Source organism: Oxyura jamaicensis, chromosome 10 (assembly GCF_011077185.1).
Source record: "Oxyura jamaicensis isolate SHBP4307 breed ruddy duck chromosome 10, BPBGC_Ojam_1.0, whole genome shotgun sequence".
NCBI lineage: Eukaryota > Metazoa > Chordata > Aves > Anseriformes > Anatidae > Oxyura > Oxyura jamaicensis.
Window position 1 is genome coordinate 18,564,817 of NC_048902.1, and position 24,855 is coordinate 18,589,671.

The 24,855-nt window shown below is 43.9% G+C and overlaps 1 protein-coding gene across 4 annotated transcripts in view; it reads left to right on the top strand.

The window, feature by feature from the left end:
- The window catches only part of LRRK1 (leucine rich repeat kinase 1), a 74,984-nt gene that overhangs the window by 7,036 nt on the left and 43,093 nt on the right, over nucleotides 1-24,855 (top strand). For 3 of the 4 annotated variants that reach the window (XM_035335393.1, XM_035335394.1, XM_035335395.1), the window contains 7 exons: nucleotides 13,170-13,333; nucleotides 14,227-14,398; nucleotides 15,555-15,734; nucleotides 16,373-16,521; nucleotides 23,657-23,883; nucleotides 23,975-24,102; nucleotides 24,366-24,529. In XM_035335393.1, the coding sequence (XP_035191284.1) occupies nucleotides 13,170-13,333; nucleotides 14,227-14,398; nucleotides 15,555-15,734; nucleotides 16,373-16,521; nucleotides 23,657-23,883; nucleotides 23,975-24,102; nucleotides 24,366-24,529 (1,184 nt within the window). Of the gene's footprint in view, nucleotides 1-7,874; nucleotides 8,748-13,169; nucleotides 13,334-14,226; nucleotides 14,399-15,554; nucleotides 15,735-16,372; nucleotides 16,522-23,656; nucleotides 23,884-23,974; nucleotides 24,103-24,365; nucleotides 24,530-24,855 lie in introns of those variants that run through there. The other variant, XM_035335396.1, reaches the window with a different exon arrangement.

Genomic DNA, 24,855 nt, shown 5'->3' on the forward strand with positions numbered 1-24,855 from the left:
TGCGTGGCCTCCAGATGAGGTCTCTGCTGCCGTTCCTTCATAGTTCTCCCCGCTGGTTTTGGTGCCTTACATGTGAAGGGCAGGAACTTGCGTTTGGTGGCGTGAATATCTTTGCTTATGAATTTTTCCATCTGAATAGAGGAAGAAGCCAAAATCGGTGTGTGCAGCACCCCTGGTATCACTTCGTTCCTTGTGAAAGTCCCATGTAAAGCTTTGCATCTTTACAGCCCTCTGCATGGGGCTACAGCCAGCGGCTGTGTCTCGGGGCACATCGCCATAGCCCCATCTGAGGCATGTTGTGCTGTATGAGAAGGAAAAAGGTACTCGCACTCTCTGCCCTGTTTTTTTCCATCCTCACAGTGGAGGTAGTAGCATCACCTGAGTCTGCTACCGTGCTGTGGCAGGGTGGAGGGCCTGGAGAGCATCTGGGAAGCGACATGAGGGCATTTGAGGCCTTCAAAGTGCGCTGCTTGCTTGAAGTTCTGTGCAACGAGCCTTGTAGGTTTTCTGTTTTTCTTCCTACTTGTTAAGCTGCAAGTTAATTTGAGTCTAAAAAGTGAATTGAAAGTATTCCTACAAGCAAAAAAAAAAAAAAAAAAAGGCGGTGTGGGAGGGTGGCAGGACACAAAAAATAGAACAGGTATCTTAAGTGAGTTAGTCTCAGCAATGCCCTGCAGAAGGAGAAGTAGGAAGTGCTGCGCAGGAATAGGAAGTACACTAGTAAAGCGGTAATAGGCTTGTATTTTTAAACATATTTAAATACACACTTCATACAGAAGTGGTGAAATCTCACATGGGGCCAACTGCTAATGCGGAAGGCCAGCAGAACATGCCTGTGGTCGAGCCTGCTCTCCTCTGCAGACGGTAGCCCAGCCGCGATGCGCCATCCCGCTGAGCCCAGCCAGGGTTTCCCGAAAGGGCAGTGAACGCGGGGACATGTACAGTTAGGTGCCTCGTTTGAGATGCTCTGAACTGTTTTTTCAGAGTCTGGATGCTAAGTGCTGTTCTTCAGAACATGCCCTAGGAGATGCCTCTCATTGTGAATCGGAGGCGCCTGCAGGAACTGCTTGCTTTGGAAAATGGGTGCTTGTGCCAGTGGGGAGTTTGGCTTGGGGGTGCTGTGCCCCTCTGGAGTCACAGGATGTAAAGGAGCTCTTAAGTCTTAGTGGTGACAGGAGCAGCTTTTACCTGGTGGATGCCACAGAAGCCAGTCTGCTCTTGAAGTCAAGGGCAGAGCTGCTGGGAGAGCCAGTGGTGCGGTACGGACCCCGCTGGGCAGAGTCCAGCCTGAAAGGCAGTGATGTACAGGCAGTAGTGGGACACCAGTCCCTGTCTGAGCTGCGTATGGCATTACCTGTTCCTACACAGCTTTATTTTCCACCTTTTTATCCAGCTTTATTTTCCACTTTTCAGTTGAGATATATGGGTACACTGAAATGTAACTTAAGACAACTCCATGAAGACACCTAGAAAAAACAAAGAGGAGCTGGTAAGGGAAGTAAAGAAAAGCCTTGGCACTTAGAACCTGTGCACAGGGACCCCTTAACTACCTGACTAATTATAAAGCAGGTGAGGTTGGCACTGTGGCTGTAGGCAAAACTGTTATCCTCCGTTGCAGTGGGGAAAAAGCAATTGATAGAGTTCACACTGGCTCGGTCTTTACCAGGCCTGTAATTGATTTACTGTTTTGCCAGTGATGTTACAGGCAATTTTATACTTGCATTAAAGAAAGTGCTACAAATTTATTTTTTTTTCATCCTCTCCAAAGCCTTTGGGAGCCTTATGTAAGACCCATTAAAGTCTCTGCACTGGCATAACAGGGTCTGGATCCGATCTTCAGGGATCCTTAGAGCATCGGGTCTGCGGTTTGTTTGTTTTTCATTTCTCTGATCAATAAAGGAGCTGCCAGGGCTGCGCTTGGCAGCAGGCAGCTAGCTGAGAGGAAATGTTTGCATTGTAGATGAGGCTGTTGGGGGATGGATTTAATGCCGTTCAGCTCTCAGTCTGCCCCATAGGTGAATTATGGCCCTTAATAGGTTCTGTCTTGGATTTTACGTCAAGTTAGGCTGATATTTAATTCCTTTCCTTAATCAGCCTGTGTTCATTAGTGGGTCAGCATTGCTTCTTTGCATATACATAGCCACAGCAGCAGCCCATTTATCTAGGCTACCGATAGCTTCGTGATAAAAGTGTGTGCATGCTTAGAATTTGTGCATTGCTTTAGCTTAAGGGGAGGCCTTACAAAAGAAGTCTGTAGGTCTTGGGAAAGGCCTTCACCCTTCAGAAAGCTCTCCTGCAGTCAGAGGGGATGTGTGGGTTGAAGTTTCTGGTAAACAAACAAACAAAACAAACAGAAAGGAGTGCTTTCAGAAAGAACAGACTGCCCTTAAAACATGCGCAGCTACGTGACGGGCAGGCAAACTGTGAGGCTGATCATGAAACTGAAATGGAGTCAGCAAGGGCACGTCCAACCGTGGTGAAATGTGATAGCTGAGAAGATTCCTATAGAACAGCAGTGTTGATGAAGTAAGATCTTAGAGGTTATGCTGCAGGTTTTGCAGACACCCAGTGCCTCTCGCCATGGTAATCAGCCACCTTGGGCATGTTGGAAGAAAGGGTGAGGCCCCGTGATGTCTCGTTGGTGATGCACTTTTTGCAGGGATGCGTGTACCTGCCAGTGAAGGTGGTGACCCCTTGCCCAGGCTGAGCTCTCCTGGCGCTGGTGGTGGGATGTAGGGCTTAGGACTGGGGGTCTGCTGCAGAGTGGTGTGGGTTCTTCCTTCTGCAGCTCACCATCTCCTGGAGGGAAGGGCAGCAGGTCTGCAGTGAGTTTGGGAAATTCTCAGCCACAAAGGCGAGCCTCGCGTTGCCTCACCATGTGGAGGAGAGGGAAGGGGTCAGTGTGCTACAGGAAGGGAGGAGGAGGGTGAAGGGTGAAAGAGCAGGGACCTAGGGAGATGGGAGCTGGACAGCGACCAGAATTCCCTTCTAATAGTCACTAAGTGGCTTGCAAGCACAAAGGTTGGGATTTCAGACGCTGCTGTGGAGAGCCCGGTCCCAGGCTGCCCACAGCTTCTTTTCTGCACGTCGCTGAAGATCGTGGAAAAATAACGAACCGAAGCAGTGATTCAAACAAGAAGTCTGGATAAATTTAGCTCAAATATTCTTGGTATGTTTGTGGTTGCTGTGGAAATTACATCATTGCTTGTTTTAATGATCAGAATATCGCTTGGAAAACTGGCCTGGCTAGCCGAGAAGAGCTCAGAACAAGATCTTTTAAAAGCGTGTGTGTCTTTGGAATTGCTTCACCTGGATTTAGTTGGTTCAGGGTTGTTTGTTTTATTCCCTTGTTGGGCAGGGAGTATTTTGACTACAGGTTATTGCTGCTTAATTGAAAAGCCACAAGGTTTAGAGCTGATACGCTCTGCAGTGTGATTATCTACTTCACATTAAAATTCTGTCTAGGGAGTAAGATTCAAAAGGAGTGCTGGTAATTGCCTCAGACAAGACCTCCTTCAGAATCTGCCTGCACGTCTTTCTGTCTTGCACATCAAAGAGCCTTTGAAAAAGCTTTTATTTTTGCATCAAACAGGAACATGTTTTTTTTTTTTTTTTAACACTAATGGACAGGATCCCTTTTCAGATCAAAAATGTAGCTTGAAAAACAAAAATGACTAGCTCCTGAAGTTGGCTTGTAGTCACGGTCACAACTCTCCAATGTGTTGCACCTAGGACTTTTCTCACAATAATGGGGTATGAATAAAAGCTATTAAAGTTTTTTGAATGGATTGGGCAAGGTTTTCATATGCACTGGCTCTGGGTTCCTCATATGTTGGTAGGAAGGAAACATGCCTTGCCTGGTTTTGCCCTCTTTACCTTGGAGCAACCGCCTGAAAATGCCGCAAGCTGCAGCGGGTTCATGGCACGCACCTTCAGTTGAACATAGCATCCTCCTAGACAAAACCCTTGTCTGTCTTCCACTGAAATGGATGTTGACATTCTCAGACATCAGGAAGATTAAAGGGAAATATTTCCCCTCTCAAATACAGGCACTTCTGCCACTTGTAGGTTTTGTCACCAGATATGGAAGGTGGTGGGGTTTTTTTGTAGCCCATTACATTTTTGGCAGCACATCATCACTCAGCCTGATTCAGGACCTGCACTTCCTTGGCCAACAGCAGAGGCCTTTTCAACAAAACTTTCTCCTCTGTTCCAGACACAGCTGCTAAAGTAATCTTCCCTACTCGATATTTTCTCCTGGAAACCTCTGAGGATCTGCTCCTGCTGCATGGATGCTGGTGGAAGCACTCGCAGAAAGTTCAGTAGAAGCTGGAGCAGAGCCTCGCTTTCTCAGCTTTTTTCTTTTCTTTTCCAGAGTATCACATTCATGTCTTTTCTCTGGTGTCCTTCCCAGCTCCGTCCTTCCTTTGACTCTGCTGTGGCCAAACCCCTTTGGGTTGATAAAGGACTCTCTCTCACTACCAACTTTCTTCAAAGTCGTCTTTGTTAAAACTGTTAGCACCCGATAGCTGTGTTAACTTTAGCTCAGGCATAAAGTAGGAGTGCAGGCTGTAGGACCGGAAGGTTGTGTGGGCCAGTGTCCTGCTGTCACCCTCCTAAACCTTGTTCAAAGCATCTTCTAAATGAGTTGAAGGGTCTGTTCTTTCTGCTTTTTCTAGAGGACTGTTCCAAAGCCTCATTCCTCCAACACTTTAAACTTGCTTCTAATTGGCAGCTGAAACGTGTTTGTACCCTGTACATAAATAGCTCTTCTTCCCTGGTGTCTCCCTGTGGATGTATTTATAGACTGTGCTCGCATCCCTGTCCAGCCTTCATTTTTCCACGCTCAACAAACCAAGCTCTTTTCATCTCTAATCTTGTAATTAGGCTGTCCATTTCTTAATTCATCTTCTTCAGCTCTCCAGATTGTCATAGCCTTCCTTGAACATGATAAACTGGAGTCACGCGAGGTATTTTTACATATCTTTTTCATGTTTCTTCCCCGTTTTTCCTCTTTTCCAGCCAGTCTTCCCAAAACCTTAATGCATCCAGGTTCTGTAAGAGACCTGCAGTGCTTCCCTGGGGAAAGGAGGAAGGACACTGGTGACCATGCAGGTTACAGCATCTGCCCAGGACCCCTGTCATACGATGGGGCTCAAAGCACTTGCTTCTCCATTAGGCTGATTTTAAATGTGTGTCTAAGGAGGACGAAGCATATGGGGGCTGGCCGTGACTTGCTGCTTCCCCAGTGTGCGTAAGTGCCGACTGACTTTTTAGAAGAATATTGAGCAAATGATCTGTCTGAAAGAAAGAAAACAATGATGCATGGGAATTTTTCCATTCTGATGAAAACTTGAACATTAGGGAAACAGGAAAGTTTCAAAATAAACCAAAGTTAGCCGTAAAATTCTATTTCATGAAGTTTCAAATGGAAATCCAAGCCTGGTTTGGTTTCACGGGTATAATACTTGATTCAGTTGGATAGGAATGGCCTCGCTAGAGACACCTTTCATGATTTAATAATCCTCTCTTTCCAGCTATGCTTGGAAATGGACACGAAGAAAACCCAAAAGCGTGGTTGTACTTCTGCATGCTTAATGTATATGTTCCAATTTACATTTTGGAAAGCAAGAGTGGCATAGCTGGCCTTGCATGCAAAAGCATATTTCTGAATGATTCAAGCTGTAGGATTGGAACCATATCACTGGAGCCAAAAGACGAAAATAGAAACTTTCACTTAGAGCTGAGTCATTTGGATTTTCAATTCCATAGCCGTGGCTCTGGCCATTTGGAGCTCTCTTCCTTTCCTCAGGCTCTCTCCCTTAGGAGTGGAACAACATGGTGGCATTTCTGTCACTGTGTCACTATTCCCTGTGGTTTTTGCTGATCCTTTGCACCCCGAAGATGTAAGGGAAGAATGCAGGGGTCCCCCCACACTGTAGGACCCAGCCTGTGCCTGGTCCTTGCAGGAGGTTGGCCTCTACCTCATTCCTCCCCTTCCCAGAAGCTTGTAATGCATCTACTAGCGATGATGGTGCCTTCACTCACCATCATGGACCTTCACTGTCAAGGACCATAAAATGGTCCGTCCACTGAAAAACGTGTTGTGGCTGCTGATGCTTGAAGCACTCCTCCAGTCCGAAAGGACTGAACGTGTGCCCGTCAAGGTGGTGAGGCCTGACGCGTGTCCTCGGGTGAGAGGGCAAACCCCTCATCCTCACTGATGAAGGCCCGGTTCGTTTCAGTGAATTTCCAGGTTTCCCTACGTTCCCAGCTGGGATTTCTGTGGGGTTTATCAGCCTGGGAGAGGCTGGGTGCAGCCCCAGCAGCTCAGGAGGAGGACAAGGTGCCTGCCGTCTCTCACCCTTGAGCCACCTGCACTTGCCGGTGTGATTCGCCCACCGACCCCCTGGGTTTGCTCTGGTGGTCACGCTCCTCGCCGTGGCTTTGTGTAGCCTCCTTTATACATCATAAAAATAGAAATAACTATTTCGTTTGAACTTCTTGGGCAAAACAAGACATTTGCAGAGTCTGTGAGGCGTGTGCACAAATTCAGGAGCCTGCTCAGGCCTGGCAGAGCTTTTTGACCCCACCTCAGTGCTGTGACAGGCAGAGGCTTCATTGTCAGTGTTACTGTCCACCAAAGCCTGCCAAGTCTCGGTGTTGTTAGTATTTGAGGCTTTTCTGCTCTCTCTTCCCCTCATTATCCTGGGTGATGGTGAAATGACTGTATAAATGGAGAGCTAAAGCTTTCTGAGCTGTCTGGCTTCCATAATTCAGTTCTGGAGCCCTGAAAAAGGCAAGGGTCCAGAGCATTTTTCTGTCCAGGACTTAATTTTTTCCTCTCAGGTTTGCATTAGCAAATGTATTTTTTTTTTTTCCTTGCAGGTTAAGAGTGGTTCTAAATAGAAAATTTTCAGTGGCTCTGGTGGTAATTGGTCAATTTGCATTGCTGTACCTAAAATTGTCAGCATGTCCTTTCCAAAATCCCGTATGCTTTCTGGCAAACATTTATTGCAGCTAAGCAGTTGGCATGCATTGTACTGGCATGTAAACAATTTTAAAATAATACTGGATTATGCAATAATGATGAAAAAGATCTCTTCGGTATGGAATTGTCTTCGAAGCATTTTTCTATGGTTTGGGTTGGGCCTTTTATAGGGTTATAAGCTTACTTCTGGGGCCGTGAGCATCGTTTGGGATCTATGTCGTGGAGGCAGGTTATGTTTGTACTAAATATATCATCTTTTCCACTGGCTTGGCAGGCAGATCGTAGTGTAAAGCCATGCCAGTAATTAGCTTAAATAATGGATGTTTGGGTGAAATCGAACCACATAAAACGGGCAGGAAAAGTGCATATGGAGGGTTCTCTCATTGTCCTGAGAAGCTGGCACGTCTCGCTTATTAAGAAGAGATGTTAATTAGGGTCGGAAGGACACGGCCCAGCTCTGTCGTGTTCCCTGCACAGGGATGCTGGATTCCCCAGATAAATCCTCTTGTTCCCCCGTGATTCGATTTCCCATAACTTTCTCTCCTTGTCTCCTCACAGGGACTTTTTAAGTGCTTCTCACCACTGTTTAATCCTGCTGGCTTTGTTTGATACCAGAATGGATTGGGCCGTACGTATTTTTCCTAGATCTGAAGACAAGACAAAATAGACCACAGGCTTTTTGCTGCAGGACCTTCCTTTGTGTGGTTCTGGGCCAGTTCCTGGCTATGGGGCCAGGTAGACTGGGGCATGTGGGGAACAGCCCCCTTCTGGGGCCAGATCTTGGTCTGTGACCGTGTATTTTAAGTAAGGAATGAACGAAACCTTCTAACATAGGGAAAAAAAAGAGACTATTTTGAAGTGTTAGAGAATTAGAGAAAGAACACAGAAGGTATCTTTGTTTCACGAACAATTTTGTCTGACTTGGACTGATTTTAATATATATATATATTATTGTAGCAAATGGAGGTTTGGTTTTCCTTCCTGACTTGGGATGGGAATATTTTTCACTATCTCAGAAATTTCCGTAGGGTTAAAAACATTTTCGTTCCCAATCTCATTGGAAAGCACAATGTAGGACAGATCCATCATCCCTTGAAATCGCTGGAGGCTTCCTGTTGGCTGTTGTTTGCTTTGTTAATCTGGAGTTTTTCAGGGCGATGGGAGATAGATGAGTGTGTTACAGAGACTCTAGCTCTGTGCCTCAGAAATAATAGGGCATTCCATGAATTTTGCAGAGCAGCCTGCCAAAGCTTTGGTAGAGCAGCATTAAAAAACATCCAGCAACTCTTGTGAGTTTTGAAGAGTTCTGGGAGGGGTGACTTTAAATATTCAGGGTGCTTTAGACCTCAGCTCTGGGGCAGGGCTCAGAAGTCAAAATGGCCAAAGATTAAGCTGGTGGAGGTTAGCTGGAGCCATCTGGTGCTGTTGAGGAATTAATGTCTGAGCTCAGCCCGGAAAGGCAGCCTCCCTGCCCACCCCCATCCCCAGATCCTCTCTGAACCAGAGGCTTGGATTTCACCGTAATGGGACATGGAGATGAAAATAACTGTCAAGGCTAAAATGCAGTAGTTAATTCAGACGAAGCAGCAGCCAGCCAGTGGCCACTGTAAGAGCTGCTTGTGCTGAAGCAGGGGTGGATGGCTAACGGTCCAAGGAATTAATAGCTAAACTGAGCATCACCGAACGGGAGGCTGTGCTAAAGCCATCATCTTGATTTGCTTCCCTCTCTGGAAACAACTGCACAAATTATGACAAGGTCAGTAGCAGTTTTAAAGTCTTATTATTGTTGTAAATCTGTTGTGGAGTAAGTTAGCTTCCTGCCCTATTTTATCCTGTGTTAAACATCTCATTTATGTCTTTCTCTAATAGCCAAAAATATCCTAGTCAGTTCTGCAAGCACCTACCTTGTCAAAGGGACTAATGCAGCACTTAAAATCTCTGAGAGGCTGTATGTCAAAGACAGGGATGCAGTGATTTGGGACATAAAGATAATAATCTATGCAATGTGCTGTTCTGTTATGCAGCTGTTTGCTGATTCACAGCACTGACCTGCAGACCCTCACCTTTTTATTGATAATGGCACAATGTCAGTTTAGAAATTTTATCTTTTTTTCACTTGCTCTAATAATAAGGCCTAAGACTGGGTGTAACTGCATATATCTCTGACATTCTCCTGGTACCCCTTATTATTAATTAGACCTATTTTCATTTTGCTTCTCTCAGCTGGGACTGTGCAGTCTGTTGCATTTTTAAATTGATGCTGCTGTAACCCCTGAAGGGCAGTAAAATAACACTGTTTTTTTATTGATAACCGCTGTTTCCACTGGAATATTTCTAAAATGAAAATTAATCTTGCCTTTAGCTTTTATAAAAAGCTGTTAGTGCAAAGCCAAACTTCAAAAAACACTTCCAAAGTATTAAACATTGGAAATATTTCCCACTCCTGATTTCAAAGGTAGTTTCTTTGGTGCAGGCTGCTAATTGCTGTGAGAGACAGATGAAGGATATGTTTTTAATGTCGGCAAGTGCCCCCATTTTCCCTTTACAAACAGCACTTGGTTTGCTTACAGTCACTAGGAGAAAGCCAGCAAAGCAGCTGGGGATCATCAGAGAAACTAAACAAAGATGCAAAGATAGGGACTGAATAACGGAGTAAAGCCCATGGCCTTATTTGCATGGAAATTCAAATATGTTAGAGAATGACCCCAAACCATTCCTCCTCAGTCCAAATAGGCTTCGTTTGTCTGCTTCCCTGCTGCAGCCTCAGAGGTAAGGGGCACGGATCTGGGGCAGGGGACCCAGGAACTCTGTCCTGGACCTGTGTGCAATAAAGCAAAAACAAGGGAAATCACAGTGGGTGTGCAAGAGCTTATCGTAACAGAGTATCGTAACTTGCTATGCCGTATGCATTGTCAAATATTAATGGAGACCGTATTGAGCAAAGCACAGAAGCTGGTTCCTGAGTCTGCGTAATCCAAGAATTAAAAGCACTTTGGGACATCCAGGTGTAAATGCTCAGCACATGGTAGGATCAAGTCTGAAAACAGTTTCAGTGTCATTCGGTTTCACTTACTGCTCTCGTAACCATGTTGCACTAGGCTATATGGATTTGAGGAGACCCTATTATGACAGCCACAAAGCGTTCAGGTGAAAAACATGAGATTTGTAGGGTTAAAGGCACAGGCAGAATCTCTTTGGACTTCAGCCTAGATTTTTTGCTAAAAATGGCTGATGCATATATTGGCAAAATTTTATTCCCAGCCTACATGAATGCAGTACCGATGATAGTTCAGTCATGCATCTTTTAGAAATAAAGCAGTCTTTAGTCAGTAGAATTTACTTCTCTTTCTTTTTCCATTGGCGAGTATAAACTAAGCTCATAAAATATGCTGCTTCTTATTTTCCATTTGTATATTAGAAGTCAGTATATCATTTCTAAAGTCACCAGAAAGCCCTCTGTGAACTGGGTAATTTGCTTCACGCGATGCTTAGCTTTGCGATGGGTGCCTTGGTGTTTTCGGGGAACCCAAGAACGGATGGCCTACCTTGTCTCATTAATGTTTGAAATCTCAGCTTCACTTTGACAGAATCATGAGGGTACAGCTGCTGGTTGAGGGCAAGCTTTTTTATCACTCTGTGACTCCTTGGTTTTGCTCTTTTCAGGCTTAAATTAGTTCATCTGCAAGGTCTTTTTTAGGTGAAGATCTTTGACATCTTTTTTTCCCAGGTCTTCTTAGGCAGGCGGTCAGTTTACTCTGCAGCATACAAACACAGAAGGAAGTTTTGATGACAGCTACATAAGAAACTTGAATGACGAGCAGCACTGTCTTTCTGCCAAGAATGTTTAAATACAAATATATCAGTTTCAAACAGTAGAATTGCCCAGATTACTTACATTCAATGAGGCTTTTATTGACTTCTACTTGATGGATGTTCAAATGTAGCCTCACCAGTACGTTTTTATTAGGTCAATAGAAAAATCTTATTTGCCTAAACAAGGCTAAAATTTAACTTAGGGACTAAAATTACTATCTTGAGGACTTTGCCAGGTAACTCTCGGAGCATGTAGGCTCCGTGAAGCCAGGCATTTGTGACCTTCCAGTGCCAGAGCGCCCAGAAGTCCGCGATGAGCGATGGCCAGCCCATGTTCTCCTACCAGTGGTGATGTTAACCATGGTTATAGCTGCACCATTACGCTGGAAAGGATTTAGGAAGTTTTGCGGGGGCCAAAAATGCATGAGGAAGCATGACACATTAGTCAAATACATTTGCGAAGTAGTCACTGGGTAAAACAGAAGCTGCCTTGGGGTTGGGGTCTAGCTTGCTGAGTTCCTCCTTCCCTCGGTTGCAATAGAACTGTTGTCTCGTTTCTTCAGCTTCGTTGTAGTGTCCCTGGTAATACACACTTATGAATTACGTAGCGATGCGCACATCTGAAAGAGGGGGGTCAGAATGAGGAAAAGTGAGCTCGAGATGTAGTTAATTTGGGGCTGGAAGGTCTGTGTTGCAGCTAGAGAAATCGTTCATGGTCCTTGTGCACGCTGGCCCAGTGGATTTGCGCATCCCAACCGCGTGGCGGGGCTGTTCCAGCAGGAGAGGTGGAAGGAGCTCCCCCCAGAAGAGCTCTGGTGAGCAGGGTGTGGAGGTGCCTGGAGGCCTGCCTAGTAGATGAAGTGACACTGGGGCCTCCCGGACTCTAAATGAGTCTCTGCCCACGAGACACCCATACCTCCACCTTCCCTGGCCATGGTTTAAGCAGAGAGGTGGCCCTGCTCAATGCTTTGTTGGAAAGGATGTGCCTGTGCACTTGGAGTTGGCTCTAGCTCTGGATCTTGAGTGATAGCCCCCCCATATTAGGCTCGAGGCTGAAAGGAAATAAAACCAGCCCCTTCTTTCAGCATTTATTTATAGGAACTTGCTTAAAATCGCTGTGCTCTGTCAGCCCTGATCTGCAGGGCTTCCTGCGGAGCTCTCCAGCTGGTTTGGATCTCCGATGCTGAGGCTTTTTTTCCTCCAAGGGGAATTCCAGAGCTTCTCTCTAGGTTCGGGATTTCATCACAGGGCACCGAGCACGGAGGAGGCTGCGTGTTGCAGTAACTGCAGTGTTCGCTTCCATCTGCGCTAGGCCAGTACTGAACCATTTACACTGGAGAATTATTCTGCTTCAAAGTTCTCTCTTCTGTCCCCCTTCAAACAGTTACTTGCCTAGGGATCATTTGCATTTCCTACCTTTGGTGTCTATGAAAAAGAGAATTAAAACAAGCAATATTCTTAGAGGTCCATTACAGGTGGCTGGTCTGCTCCAAAATACCGGAGCAAATGCTGGATTTTATGTTTTTTTTTCCATGTACCCCCTAAAACTACAGAATTATGAGGCATCTGTACATGTTACGTGAGCTCTGAGAGGCTGTTGATTGTGCTGTAATTTAATATCACTTTCATCGGCCTTTGTTTCTGTTGTTTGTCCTTCACACGTTCTGCATCATCTGAGAAAGGTTATTGATGCGGGCACGTTTTTAATGGCACAAATCTCTGGAGCTGTCTCCAGTGTCTGAGTGATTCGAGCTTCATTTAAATAATTGATGAGAAGCGTTAGTCAGAATGTATGGATGATTTCAGACTGCATTATTCAAAGATATTTACCGACGGTTATAGATTGGTCCAAATTTACTTCTTTCTCCAGACTGCATTAAACTAGCCCCTGAATTACATGTGTGTCTATTTAAAATATATATATATATATTATTTAAAAAAAATCCTTGTTTACTTGTGAAAACCTGTGGGCTGTAAGGACTTTAACCAATTGCAAACAAGCAATTTTTCCCCCGATTTCCTGTAGCCAGGGGCCAAGCATGGCAGGTTGCAGCACAGCCTATGTGTCCATGTCTGTGTGAGCTTTCTTCACACCTTCCTTTGGAAACCACCTCTGGGAACAACTGGGGAACTTACTGTCCCTTTCAGTTTCATGTCCCTGCTGGAAAGTACTTTATTATCACTTTCCTATATCAGAAAATTTAGTGTTGGCATCTTTTCCTCTTTTTTATTTAATTGTATGCAGTAAATATTTTGCTGTTAATAACTCACCACTTTGTGTTGCCAGGGTGCATCGATGTTGCAGCTGTACTTGAGTAACAAAGAGGGACTTCTTCCTGACACCTGTTTTCTATTTTTGCTGCAGGAGCTGTGGACATGGGTGGCAAGCAGTCCACAGTCGGCGAAGTCTCCATAATTCAGACACCCGTTACAGAAAGCATTCAGGCTGCTTACAAAGCTGGAGACACCACTAAAGCCCAAGAATTAATTAAATTGTCATGTGAGGAGACGGCACTGCAAGTGGAAAAGGTAGGCTTAGATTCCTGCTCTTTCTCAAATGTTTTTGGGAAAGAAACCTTGAAATGCTGAGCGGCTGTCTTCCACTGCTCCTCATGCAGACGATCCGTTCAGTTGTGTGTGTTACACTGGTGCTACAGGGTCCCAGACGTGGCTGGTTGTGTGGGCCACTTCAGGAATGTGCTTGGGGACAATATTTGCCCTTGAAAACAATGATCAGAAAGATGAGACAGACCACAGGGAAAAGTGTACATGGGAACAGGATCAAGGACAGGAACCACAGGGGAGAAATCCTGTCGACACTGAAGTGGGTGGTGAAACCCCTGCTGGCTTTACTGGGGTCAGTATTGCACACCAGACTGCCAGTTTGTTAGAGTATTTGTGGGTGTGTTGACTCTGTCAGATGCTCAGTCAGAGTCCTGGGCTCTTCTGCCTGCTCTCCAAACGCAAGCCAGCTCAGATTCAGGAGCTTGTTTTGAGCCAGCTCTTAGGACACACTTACCTTAGTGTGCTGGGAGAGTACCCAAGCGTGAAGTCCAGTCAGCCATCTCCAAAACATGAAATACTACACCTCTTGGCAGAGCACAAAAATGCTGTTTGTGTTGGTCTGTGAGAAATTGTTTTACGGTCACCGTTCAGTGCCTTGGGCACTTCCGCAGTAAAGTCATACAAAAAACTATTAAGCAAAACCAACAAATTAAACTAATTACTTAATATATCAACAACGATTATAATGGCTACTAGTGTTTATGATGTTCTCAGTTAACCACTGTGACAGTTTGTAGGCAATTGCATGAGCAGAAATAAATACATTACTCTAGAAATGCCATCTTTCTCTGTTTGCTCCCTTTGCACAGAGACAAAGAAAAATCTGAGAGTTTATTTTGCTGTGTTTTCTTCGCCAGTGTCAACTTTTAGGTATCGCAGCAGCGTATGGAGATCTGCAGGCGGTGAGGTACTTACTGAAGGAAGCGTTAGTGGTGTTACCAACAGAACCTAATGATGACAATGCTGCTGTGGTGGCTGCGTATTTTGGACATAAGGATGTTGTGAAAGAACTGCTGGATTCCCTGCGTGGTAAGCTTATTGGGTTGCCTCTACCTTTCATCAGGCTTTTCAGCAGCTGTTTGGTATAGCTTCAAGCAGGCTTTTTTATATTAATTATTTATTTTTTCACTTCCCTTAAAAGGGGAGGGAACTCAATCATGGGAAAATGCACGGAGGGATGTAATCTCCTCTGTGTTTTAAGAAAAATTCCCCCGTGGGAGGAAAAATACATGAATAAAAATATTCCATGTTTGCAGTTCAGAAGCAGAGGAAGATGCCATTTAGACGATTCATTCCCATCAGCCCTCACAACTGGATAATGTCCCATATCCCACAGAGAAATCAGGGGATTTTCAGGAAACAGCATCATCGCACTCTGCTGATTCTGCAGACACAGTTTTGCTGGGAGTAAGAGTGCAACATGACTGCCTGGCGAATAACAGCTTGGGTGCACAGCTGGCAGCATGTTCTGTGCTCTCCTGTTGGCATTTCCATTTGACTTGCAGGGGAATTCCTTACCTTGAATTATCATTATATTTTATTTACATTTTATTTTTAAACTTTATTTTTAAACTTTCAAGTTTGAGGGATATGATTAAACCTAATATCTCCTTCAGCCAGAAAGGAGGCTGACAAAGCTGTGTGTGTAACCCAGTAGCAAAAGTTAAATTATATAAATATAATAATAGTCACAGTAATAAAAAGTGAATTAAGTATTTGCTGGAAACTTAAATCAGTTTCAAACTGACCAAATTCCCTTAAGCCTTTGTTTCGGGGGATTGTGTTTATAGGTGCTCTGTAAAAACTGCAACTTCCAGAAGTTTTTATGCAGGACTTCCCATCTGTGAAATTACATACAAACCAATCACAGGGCTTGGGGATAAATCGCATGTGTATCCTGTGCCGGGAGCACTTCCTTGGCTAACGCAGTGCAGCGATTCTCCCTGGCTCAGTGTGAACTTGTGAACGAACAGTTAAATAAAGCAGGTAGCTTTCTGCTCAGCTGTGGAGTTTGTGCCTGACCCACCTAGGGCTCTTCTCTAACTCTTATACTCTTGCAGTGCAGTCTGCTTCCTTGTCATCAGGGGCTTCATCTTGTACCCTTTCCATAGCTGCTATTTATGGATGAGTCTTGCACATCACAGTCCAGTGGCATCAACTGTTGAATACCATATCTTTCTGGTAGGTCCCAGGACTTGCCAACAACTCCTGAACTGGATGCTGGCCATCGCCTGCCAGCAGGGACACTTGGATATAGTGAAACTCCTAATTCGTGCATACAGTGCTGACCCAGAGAGCTGCGCGGTCAGGAGGAATGAGTTTCCAGTTCTTATACGGTTGCCCCTCTACGCTGCTATAAAGGCAGGTATGTATTTGCATGCTTTGAAGCCTTGCCCTTGTTCTGCAACACCTTTCAAAGAATGGGCTGAGTTGTTCCATTCTGGGAATGTGTTAGTGTGGGCTGGCTTCCTGGGATTGTTCTGGATTTCTAGTGAGATAAATTAAGACAGAATTGGCTCTGAATCTTTTGTCTTAGCCAAATTTTAGTCAAGGCCTTCCTAAGTTAGGTTACTGTAAATGCTGAGAGGCTGAACTTTCCTCATTAATTTTAAACTCCTAGGGAAAAGGCCCACCAGAAATAGAAACCTTGCAAGTAAAAGCATTATTGTTATGGACACTATGGCACACAGCTTGATTTAGACTAAATAATTTACACTTCAAAGCACAGCTGTGTGTAGTGTTTAATAAGCTGGGGTGAGGGGAGAAGAGAGAGAAAAACAAGTGGAGCTTGGGCCAGTACTTTTACAGAGCGTCTTTGCTGTCTCGGTTTGACTAAACTAAATCCTACCACTGGAAGAAACAGTCTTTACACGGTTCAGTTCCCTTTTTGCACACCCCCATGATTTTTTTCAGAAGTGGTTATTTCCCAGGATTTCTGTTCAGGTCCTTGTTGATTCACTTACATGAGAAGAAGAGAACAGACAATCTGCCTTTTCTCTAAAGGGAATGAAGATGTAGCTGTGTTCTTATTACGGAATGGAGCTTTCTTTTGTTCCTACATCCTGATGGACAGTCCTGAATCCAGCAAACACCTTCTGAGGAAGTATTTCATTGAGACAAGTCCTTTACCAGGCAGTGCTCCAACAAAAACAGTAAGTAGCCATTTATCTGTTTGAAGAGATGTCCTTTGAAAGGAACAACATGTTAATAATCAATATTTGTCTGCGTACCATGTGGCTGGTGATTCTTCTCAGCTAAGATCCTCGTGGTTTGCTACCCATTTACAGAACAGCTGTGAAAGTGCTTTCATGCCAGTGCTGAATTGCAAGGTGTAAAACATGAGGCCTTTAAACAGTGTCATTGTGCAAGGTGCTGTCTGTGCATGGTACCTTCCACTTGGCCATTTTAACATCGGGATGTGAACCAGGCTTATGATGTGGAAAGGAATCTTTGGCTTTTGCTCAAAGTCTTACAGAGAAATAAGCATGAACATAGGCTTCCTCTGTGATTCCTGGCAATCACTTAATTTAGGCTTCTGTAGTACATCTTGGTTGTGAGGTAACACCACAAGCCCTGTGCTGGCCAGGAGTGTTAGCATGGCACAGAGCTGATTATATAAACCCTTCTCTTCCCCTGGTTCTGTCAGCTCAGATACAGCACGTACAAATGGGCTCATGTGGCTTTTGGCTAACTGGAGGATAGGTAGAGCAAGCTCACATCTGTTCGATAAATTTTCCTCCCAGCCTCAAATCCTCATCAGGAAAAGATGGCTGATACCCCTTACTGTCACACTCAGCAAGGACATCTCTGGCTTTCTGGAGCAGCACCATGAGTGTCAAGCATGATCAGACCATATCAGTTTAACTGCACTTGTCCCACCAAAAGGGTTTTTGGTGGGAGGCCAACAAAAAGCAATTAAAGCCTTTTTAAGTTGACAAGAACTTGTTCGCTAGTTAGTCATTGATAGCATTTTGACTATTTTGTTAACCTGTTTGCATCTGTTTCTTGCACTGTGAAACTGTGGAAGGCTTAATACGTGGTAATGATGCGTTGGGATCCACAGACGAGTGGCATTGTTTTCATGTGGGGTTTTACTACATTTCCTGGCTATCCTGTATCTTTGCATAACAAGGCTATATTCTTCATTCTCTTAATCTCTATTATCCAAGTCTCCTTTATTCAGAGCTGAAAAATGTCCCACAGCACATGCTGTTACTGCTTTGTAGGGCAGCATGTAGTAGCTTGTATTATTTGTATAACTATCCAACAATTTAGTTATCAGGCATCTTTCATTTTTCCTTTCAGAGTATAGATTAACTGAGGTTGAATAGGAGCATCAGAGCCCTGAATTTTTGATAGTTAGAGTTTTCATTGGGTCATAAAAATTGTGTGGTGAAAAACATTAGGGGAAAATTTTCGATCAAGGCTCTGACTGCATGAATCCCATTGCCAGTCAAGTATCTGTTTGCTCAGCTTATAATGTTGCGGGGTGTTGATCCTGCTTTGGCGTTAAGTAAAAATAAGCAGAGAGGTTCTGAGAGCATTCTGAGCTTCTCCATTCTCTGTTTCCCTGCCAACATCCCGTCTCACTGGATTCCAGACAATATTGCGAATGGTAGGAACTGCAGTCCACATATGTGAGCTTGACTTCAAGAGGTTCAATCATAAGATAGAGTCCTCTCTATGCTGTTCTTTGTTTCATTGAAAGGTGAACAAAAGGAAGCTAAAATGTTCCTGAATAACAGTTGATAAAACGCCATGCCTGTTTAGAAGGGGGAAAAAAATCCAACTAACTGGATAATTCAGCTTGAATAAACTTCGGAATAAACGTCTGAATCACTGGGAAGAAGTCTGTTTTCCATGTGAACTTGCTGGCAATTTTTAACTTAGCTGCTGTAAAAAATGACTCAGCCTTGCTCTTGTCACACCCTGAGCAAAGAAGAGAGAAGTCTTAAAACATCAGCTAATTGCCAGAGGAGCCTGGTTTAAAAAGAAGAAAAATAATAATAATAAAAAAACCAAAAACACAAAAAACACTTGGAAGCTTGACCTTGATTCTTCTAGTGGCTGTTTATTTTTATTATGTTGCATATTCAAGGTTTTCTCTTTGAATTAATTTTGGCAGCCTGGGCCAAATTCAGGAAGATTTGTCCTAGTTCGTCTGCCAAGCTCAGGTCTCTGGGAAGTGACAGTCACACTCCTTTATAATTTCTTAAAACAAGACTTTGTGGCAGCTGCAAACAAGCTACCTCAGTGCTTTCTTGATAATTGATAAAGTTTGTGAACGTCAGTCTTCCTGAGTAAGCCCTGTGATGTATTTTTCACTGTTAGGAAGCAGAAGAGGATTGTGCAGAGGCGGTGATGTGTCTGGCAGCCAGCTAGATGTCAGAAGTTCTCCTCTTGGACAGAGCAGGCCAAGCAGGGATCGTTTCAGAACGAGCCCAGAATTTCAGAAGGACTTGTCCCATCTTTGCTATCTCTGAGTGAAAACACTGCTCAGTTGACCTCCAGTTGATTTCACAGCACTGAACGCTACCAACTATGCATAAAATGTGGTTGGAGAGCTGCCATGCCTTCCGGGCTGCTGTTGCAGTGTGTACAAGTGCTACCCTTCCTGAGGCAAGAGGAGTTACATCTCATTTTTCTAATACCTGTTTCTCCTTTTTTTTTTTCTTCTTCTTTTTTTCTGGTGTATATTTAACCCTATTCCAAGCCACTATCTTTCTAAACAGAGGAAGTGCTCCATTTTTACAGGAACAGGTACTGAATCCCGAAAGTACCCCCTGCAGTAAGATGGCTAAGCAGAGATTCCAGACTTTGATAGGTGCGTCGTAAGCACAGAAATATTTAACTTTCCAGTGTGTGCAGCATTAGATTTTTTTGTGTGTGTGTTCCATCATGGACTGGAAAAGAGATTAAACTGCTGCATTTTCCCAGGAAGTGCTTTGCTAGGATTTCTTGCATACAAATATTATGAATATGTGTGTGAACCTCCTCTGATTTCTCTATCCACTGCCTGGCTAATCTCAGTGACATCACCATCGATACAGAAGTCTGCAGCAGTTCTGCCCAAGGTTTGCAGCAGCGTTATTGATGAAGTAATTAGATCACCATCCTCTGAATATCCTGCCTACAGCAAGAGTGAAATTCTGTTGGGGCCAGTGATGCCAGAAAGTGATGCCAGAAAGGCACAGCAGACTTCTTCAGTCCCCTTACCAAACAGTCACAAATCTAAGTAAATACTTTTTTGTATTTGGAGTTCATTGTTTGCCTCAAAACAGTGGGGTCTCTTGCTTCTGCACAATTTCTAGTCCCTTACCTTACCTTCTAGTCCCTACCTCAATGTAGCCCTTGCTTAGGGGCTTAGCTGGCCCTCCAGTCTGCAGCACTCGGGCAGAAGGGACACTGTCACACCCAGGCTCCAGAGCAGGAGGAGGAAGAGGAGGGCTGAGCACAAGGCGCTTATTGCTCAGATTTGAAAAGCTGCCCTGGAGCGTGCAGGATTTCACCATCTTGTCTGTGGTTTTAGAAGTCACTATCTGAATTCTGCAGTTATCTTTCTATCGCATTAAATACCCCGAGGCCAGGGCTCTGCATTTTTGAGGTAAATGATATGTGATAATCTAAATGCAAAGTTGAGATGAGTATCAAAGATGAGTATCTGAGAAGCAGCCAAGGCTCATGGTCCTGCTTGAACCTGCTAAAAGCAGGCTGTATATCTTAATATCACTGTGGTTAGTTGGTCTGCTCAAGGACGAGTTCTTTTTTGTTCTGAAATAAGAGCCTGGGCCTGCTGTAGGGAGCATCCATTTGAAACAGAGCAGGAACGGAGGGAGAGGATAAACGCCAACAGTTCTTTTTTCTGATTTATTTTCTTGCAGCTTCGCTGGGAATAGTTTAAGCAAGGAAAAAGGAGGAATTTGGGAGTTGGGTTGTGTAGTACGTTTTTCCTCCTTGCTCCCCTAGGAGAAGGGGCAATGTTCTTATTATATGGACTGGCAAGCAGAGCCTGGGTAACTTGAGCCAGTGACTGGTGTCGCACAGGAAATTTGAGGCTCTGGAGTCTGAATTCAGGAACTCAACACAAAGAGCCTGTTTTCTCCTGTGAGGTGGAAACCAAATGAGCAAGCCAGCTCAAGGCCTTTGTTCCAATTACTGCCAGAATTTTGAAGCCCTACATGAATATATGCACCCTATGTTGACTGAATGACCTGCGGATATCCTTTGGACTGGAATATTCACCCAGACTTCTGTCTGTAATTCTGCATTTTCTTACTTCTGCATGTATAGGGGAAATACGTGAATAGTTCCTCCACTTCTGAAGTTCAGTCTCCCTCTGAACAGGATCTTTGTGATGGTTACAGGAGATAAGTGACGGCTCCAATAGAGATTGTGAGATGAATCCACCTTGCTGTGTTCTTTGCTGCTGTGTTAGCAGTTAAAACTCTGTTCCAGACCCAGTGTCTTGATGATGATATGGGTAAATGGGAATACCCTTACTTGGTAGCAGTTGTTTTTGGACCATGGAGATGTCTGGAACTGCTGCCTAAAAGCTTGGATTTTCCCCTGCTTATTGTGGTTTAATCCCCACACCCATTTTTGGCCGAATCTCACCATAGCATTTGACAGAAAAAGTCTGCATGCTTGGATAGAAAGGAACAGGATGGAATATGCACTGCCAGCCAAGGTTGTTAAAATGGCTAATTCTCTGTTAAAACATTTCTCACATGCCTAGGCAAACTGTGCTTGCATTCTGATTTCCACAGCTGGATCTTTACACCTTTCTCTTTTAGCCTGAAGAGGTCTATTAAAAAATCCTACCCCCCCCAAAAAAAAAAATCCTATTTAAAAATCTACATGGTTTAGTAGGGTATTGGGCCCTTTCTGAACTCTTTCTGAGAGTGGGAGTTTTGTGGAATGTGATTTTGCTAATGCAGAGCGTGTGATTTTACCCAGCGCTGTTAGGTAGGGCTGTGATGGGTTTGTTTCTGTACCAGCAGAAGTCATGGTGGAGATGTAATTGTCTTGACATAAGCCTTTTGCTGGTATCACTACAAACCACAGTATGGTATAAAATGCATCGGTAATAGAATTTCCTTGCTGATTAAGCTGTATTTCTATTAGGGACAATTTTAACTGGTACAGGATGGAACTACAGCGATGCTGCCCTCCTCCTCTCCCCACCAATGTGCTCCTCCCTCCACTTGCATCAGTACCATTGTAAGTCTGGTTTTGGAGACCTTAGCTGGGAGCTAAACCAGCTGAAAATTCCCTCTCTAAAATACAGAATAATAGGGTTAGAAGTGTTCTGAACATGCTCAGAAGCATCTGGACGGGTACCAGTACCACTTGAGGGCTTTGTAGTGTAGCAGTGGCTTTCTGCATTACCTGGGTTAAGGTGTCTGGCTGGTATTTTTGAGTTCTTGGGGTAATTCAAAGCACTAGGGAAAAAAATAGTCAAGTGTATCAGAACAAACGTGCTCTTCCCTGGTGAGGTTTCCTTATGCCAGAAAAATCTCCTAGTCTGTTGGCATCAGTACCACGTCCTAGCACAGGGTAGTTAGGAATGGCTCTCTTCACGCCCTAAATCAGAGCTGATTGCTGTCCAGTGAAGTAAACATGCTTGCTCTTGGGCTGTTACAGCTGAGAGAAAATTGCATACAGAGTTTAAAACAAGATTTTGTAAGCGGAAAGATGTTAAATATTCAGGCTTGGAAAAGCTAACAATAAAGCAGTATCTGTTTGGTTCAGCATAACTCTGTAACTCTGCGTAATTTGATTTCCTGTTGCAGTTAGCTTGGTGTGTTGTGTATGGGATGCCTTGTGGCATGACGGTGAATGTGGCTTCAGACAGCTTGCTCTCTCTGCCTTGGTTTCCCCAGTGATACCACGGACATAGTATTTCCATTCATATTTGTTGGGCTGTCCTGTGGATTTCACTAGTGAACATTTGAAAAGCTCTGTGTCAACACTAAAAATGATTATTATTAATTTCTAAAAAGTGCAACATATCCCATCCTCCTAGATATTTACCTGTTCAGTCTCCATTACTTGGAGTTCTGAGTCTCAAATAAGCATTTGAGTTAGACCTTTGTTTCCCTTTTCTTCTCCCTTCCCTAAATGTATTCCTTTTAATTTTAATTTTGGAGTTAAAAATCTTAAAAGCTATACATACTTGAAATTGAAAAGCAAATTACACTTGCTGTCAGGTCCTTGCTGCCTCCTGGTGGTGAATAAATGATCACTTCATTGAGGCTGTTTTAAGACTGAGTTGCATCAAAACTACTAAGTTTATGAAAACATTTTGGGACTAGCAGATTTAAAATAAGTATTTTGCATTGTAGATCTTATTGGAATACAATGAAGAGATTTTGAAAATGAAGCCTCGGATTGTTTCCATGCATTGATGGCCATTATGTGTTTGTGTTTTCTTCTGTTTGAGGTGGAACCTGAAATAAGCAGTTTTGCCATCCACAACGTCTGTTTTATTTATTTATTTATTTTTATATTTTTCCCCAAAGAGGATAAAATGACTTCCTCATATAACTGTCAAAAGCAGCAAAACATTATCTAGAAAGGAGGCGACTGTCAAAATCATCTCTCTCGGATAATAAAGTGTCTTCCTGAATTATACTGAACAAACTTGTAGTGTTGAGAAATGCTTTACAAGAGGGTGTTTGCCTTTCCTTGCCCATCCCAGATGTTGCTTTTCAACATTTAACCTTAAACCTAAACCTTCCCAGAACAGTGCTGGGCTGCTGTTGCTGGAAGGTTTGTGATGGAGGAGTAGTACCTGGGTTTATATTAATTATTCCAGCAACAGGCATCCTCATGAGAAGTCATCATGGTGCTCAGCAGACCTATCCATGCCCTCTTGACAGAGACCCACAAGCTTTTCAGATGCTGGCTGCTCCACAGGGCTTCCCCTGGACCTGAGAGGGGTGGTTTCGGGCAAGGGCAGCTCACCCTCTGTGGGGCAGACCGGAGCTAGTGTTGGACAGGCTGAGAAGGCCTGGTCCCCTGCCTGCGCTTGGTCGTGGTCTTGAAAGTGAAGTCATGGAGCAGCTATATAGTGCGGGCTGCTGATATCCAGGCATGATTTCATCTCTGAGTCAGTTCAATTCCTAGAAGCAGATTGGAAAGTGAGCAAAATGTTTATGCCTGGGCTCTGATCTGCCAGATTCCCAGCGGCGCAACGGACCGAGAGCAATCAAGCAAGAGGGCTTTTACTAATGTGGTTTTCTCTTCTTTTTTTCTTTTTTTTTTTTTTTTTTTTTAAATATGCAGGCTTTGTGTGTGAACTGGTCAAACCTCAAACTGCCCTGGGTGGATCTGGACTGGCTGATTGATATTTCCTGTCAGATAACGGAGCTTGATTTGTCTGCCAACTGCCTGGTCTCCCTTCCATCCGTGATCCCATGGGGCCTGATAAACCTCAGGAAGCTCAGCCTGGCTGACAATCAGCTGACGGAGTTACCCAGCGTACAGTCATCCGACGAAATTATATGTACAAGGTGTGTGTGCTGGATGTCTATGGCAACATGAGTTTTTGTTAGCTATCTATTGAATATCTTGATATCGACTGAATATCTTCTGTAATCGCAGGTTGCTCGAGGTCGATGTATCCAGCAACAGGCTCTCTACTCTCCCTTCTGGATTCCTACATCTTAAAAACCTTAAAAAACTCATCGCTGCCAAAAACCATATGGAGAAATTATTTGATGAGGAAAACAGTACGTGCAGTCCCTTGTTATGCTTACATTTCAAGGCCTGATTTGTAGAGGAGAACCCCAAACTGTTATAATAATGACTTAAAGCCAATATTAGCTACAGATGCTTAGCATCTCTCAAGTCTTTGTCCAAAGAACATGAAATGCCTGTTTATTTTTTATCCCTCATGATATCCTTTGGCTCTTATCTAGCGAGTATTCATCATCTGGCTGGATGAGACTGCTCTCATGCTTACACCAAGCCTGCAATGCTTTGTGTTTTCCAGCAACTAATTGGATTGGCTTAAGGAAGCTGCAGGAGTTTGACGTCTCTGACAACAGGTTGGTGGAACTTCCAACGGTTTTTCTATACTGCTTCAAGTCCCTAAACATACTGAATGTTTCCAGAAATCAGCTGAAAGTGTTTCCAGATCCCTGGGCCTGCCCCTTGGTAAGTCACACTGCTCTGTCAGAGTCACAGGCTGTAAAAGCTGTTGAAACAGTGCAAAAACTATGCTGTGATGCTTACAAAGCTGTCAGATGTCTTAGGCTAAAAAGGTTTTTATAGAACAGTCAGCCTTTGTTCAAAGTTAACTTTGCCCAAACCCATGGATAAATGAGGCATCCGTACCTGCACACTACTGTCACTTTATTCATTATTATTACAGCAAAAGTTAATGACAAGACCCGGTGGATAGCAGGAGAACAGTATACTTGGGCAAAGTGTTTGTTTATGGTTGTAAGGCAAATGGAGATGGTTTTAAAAATAACTTTTGA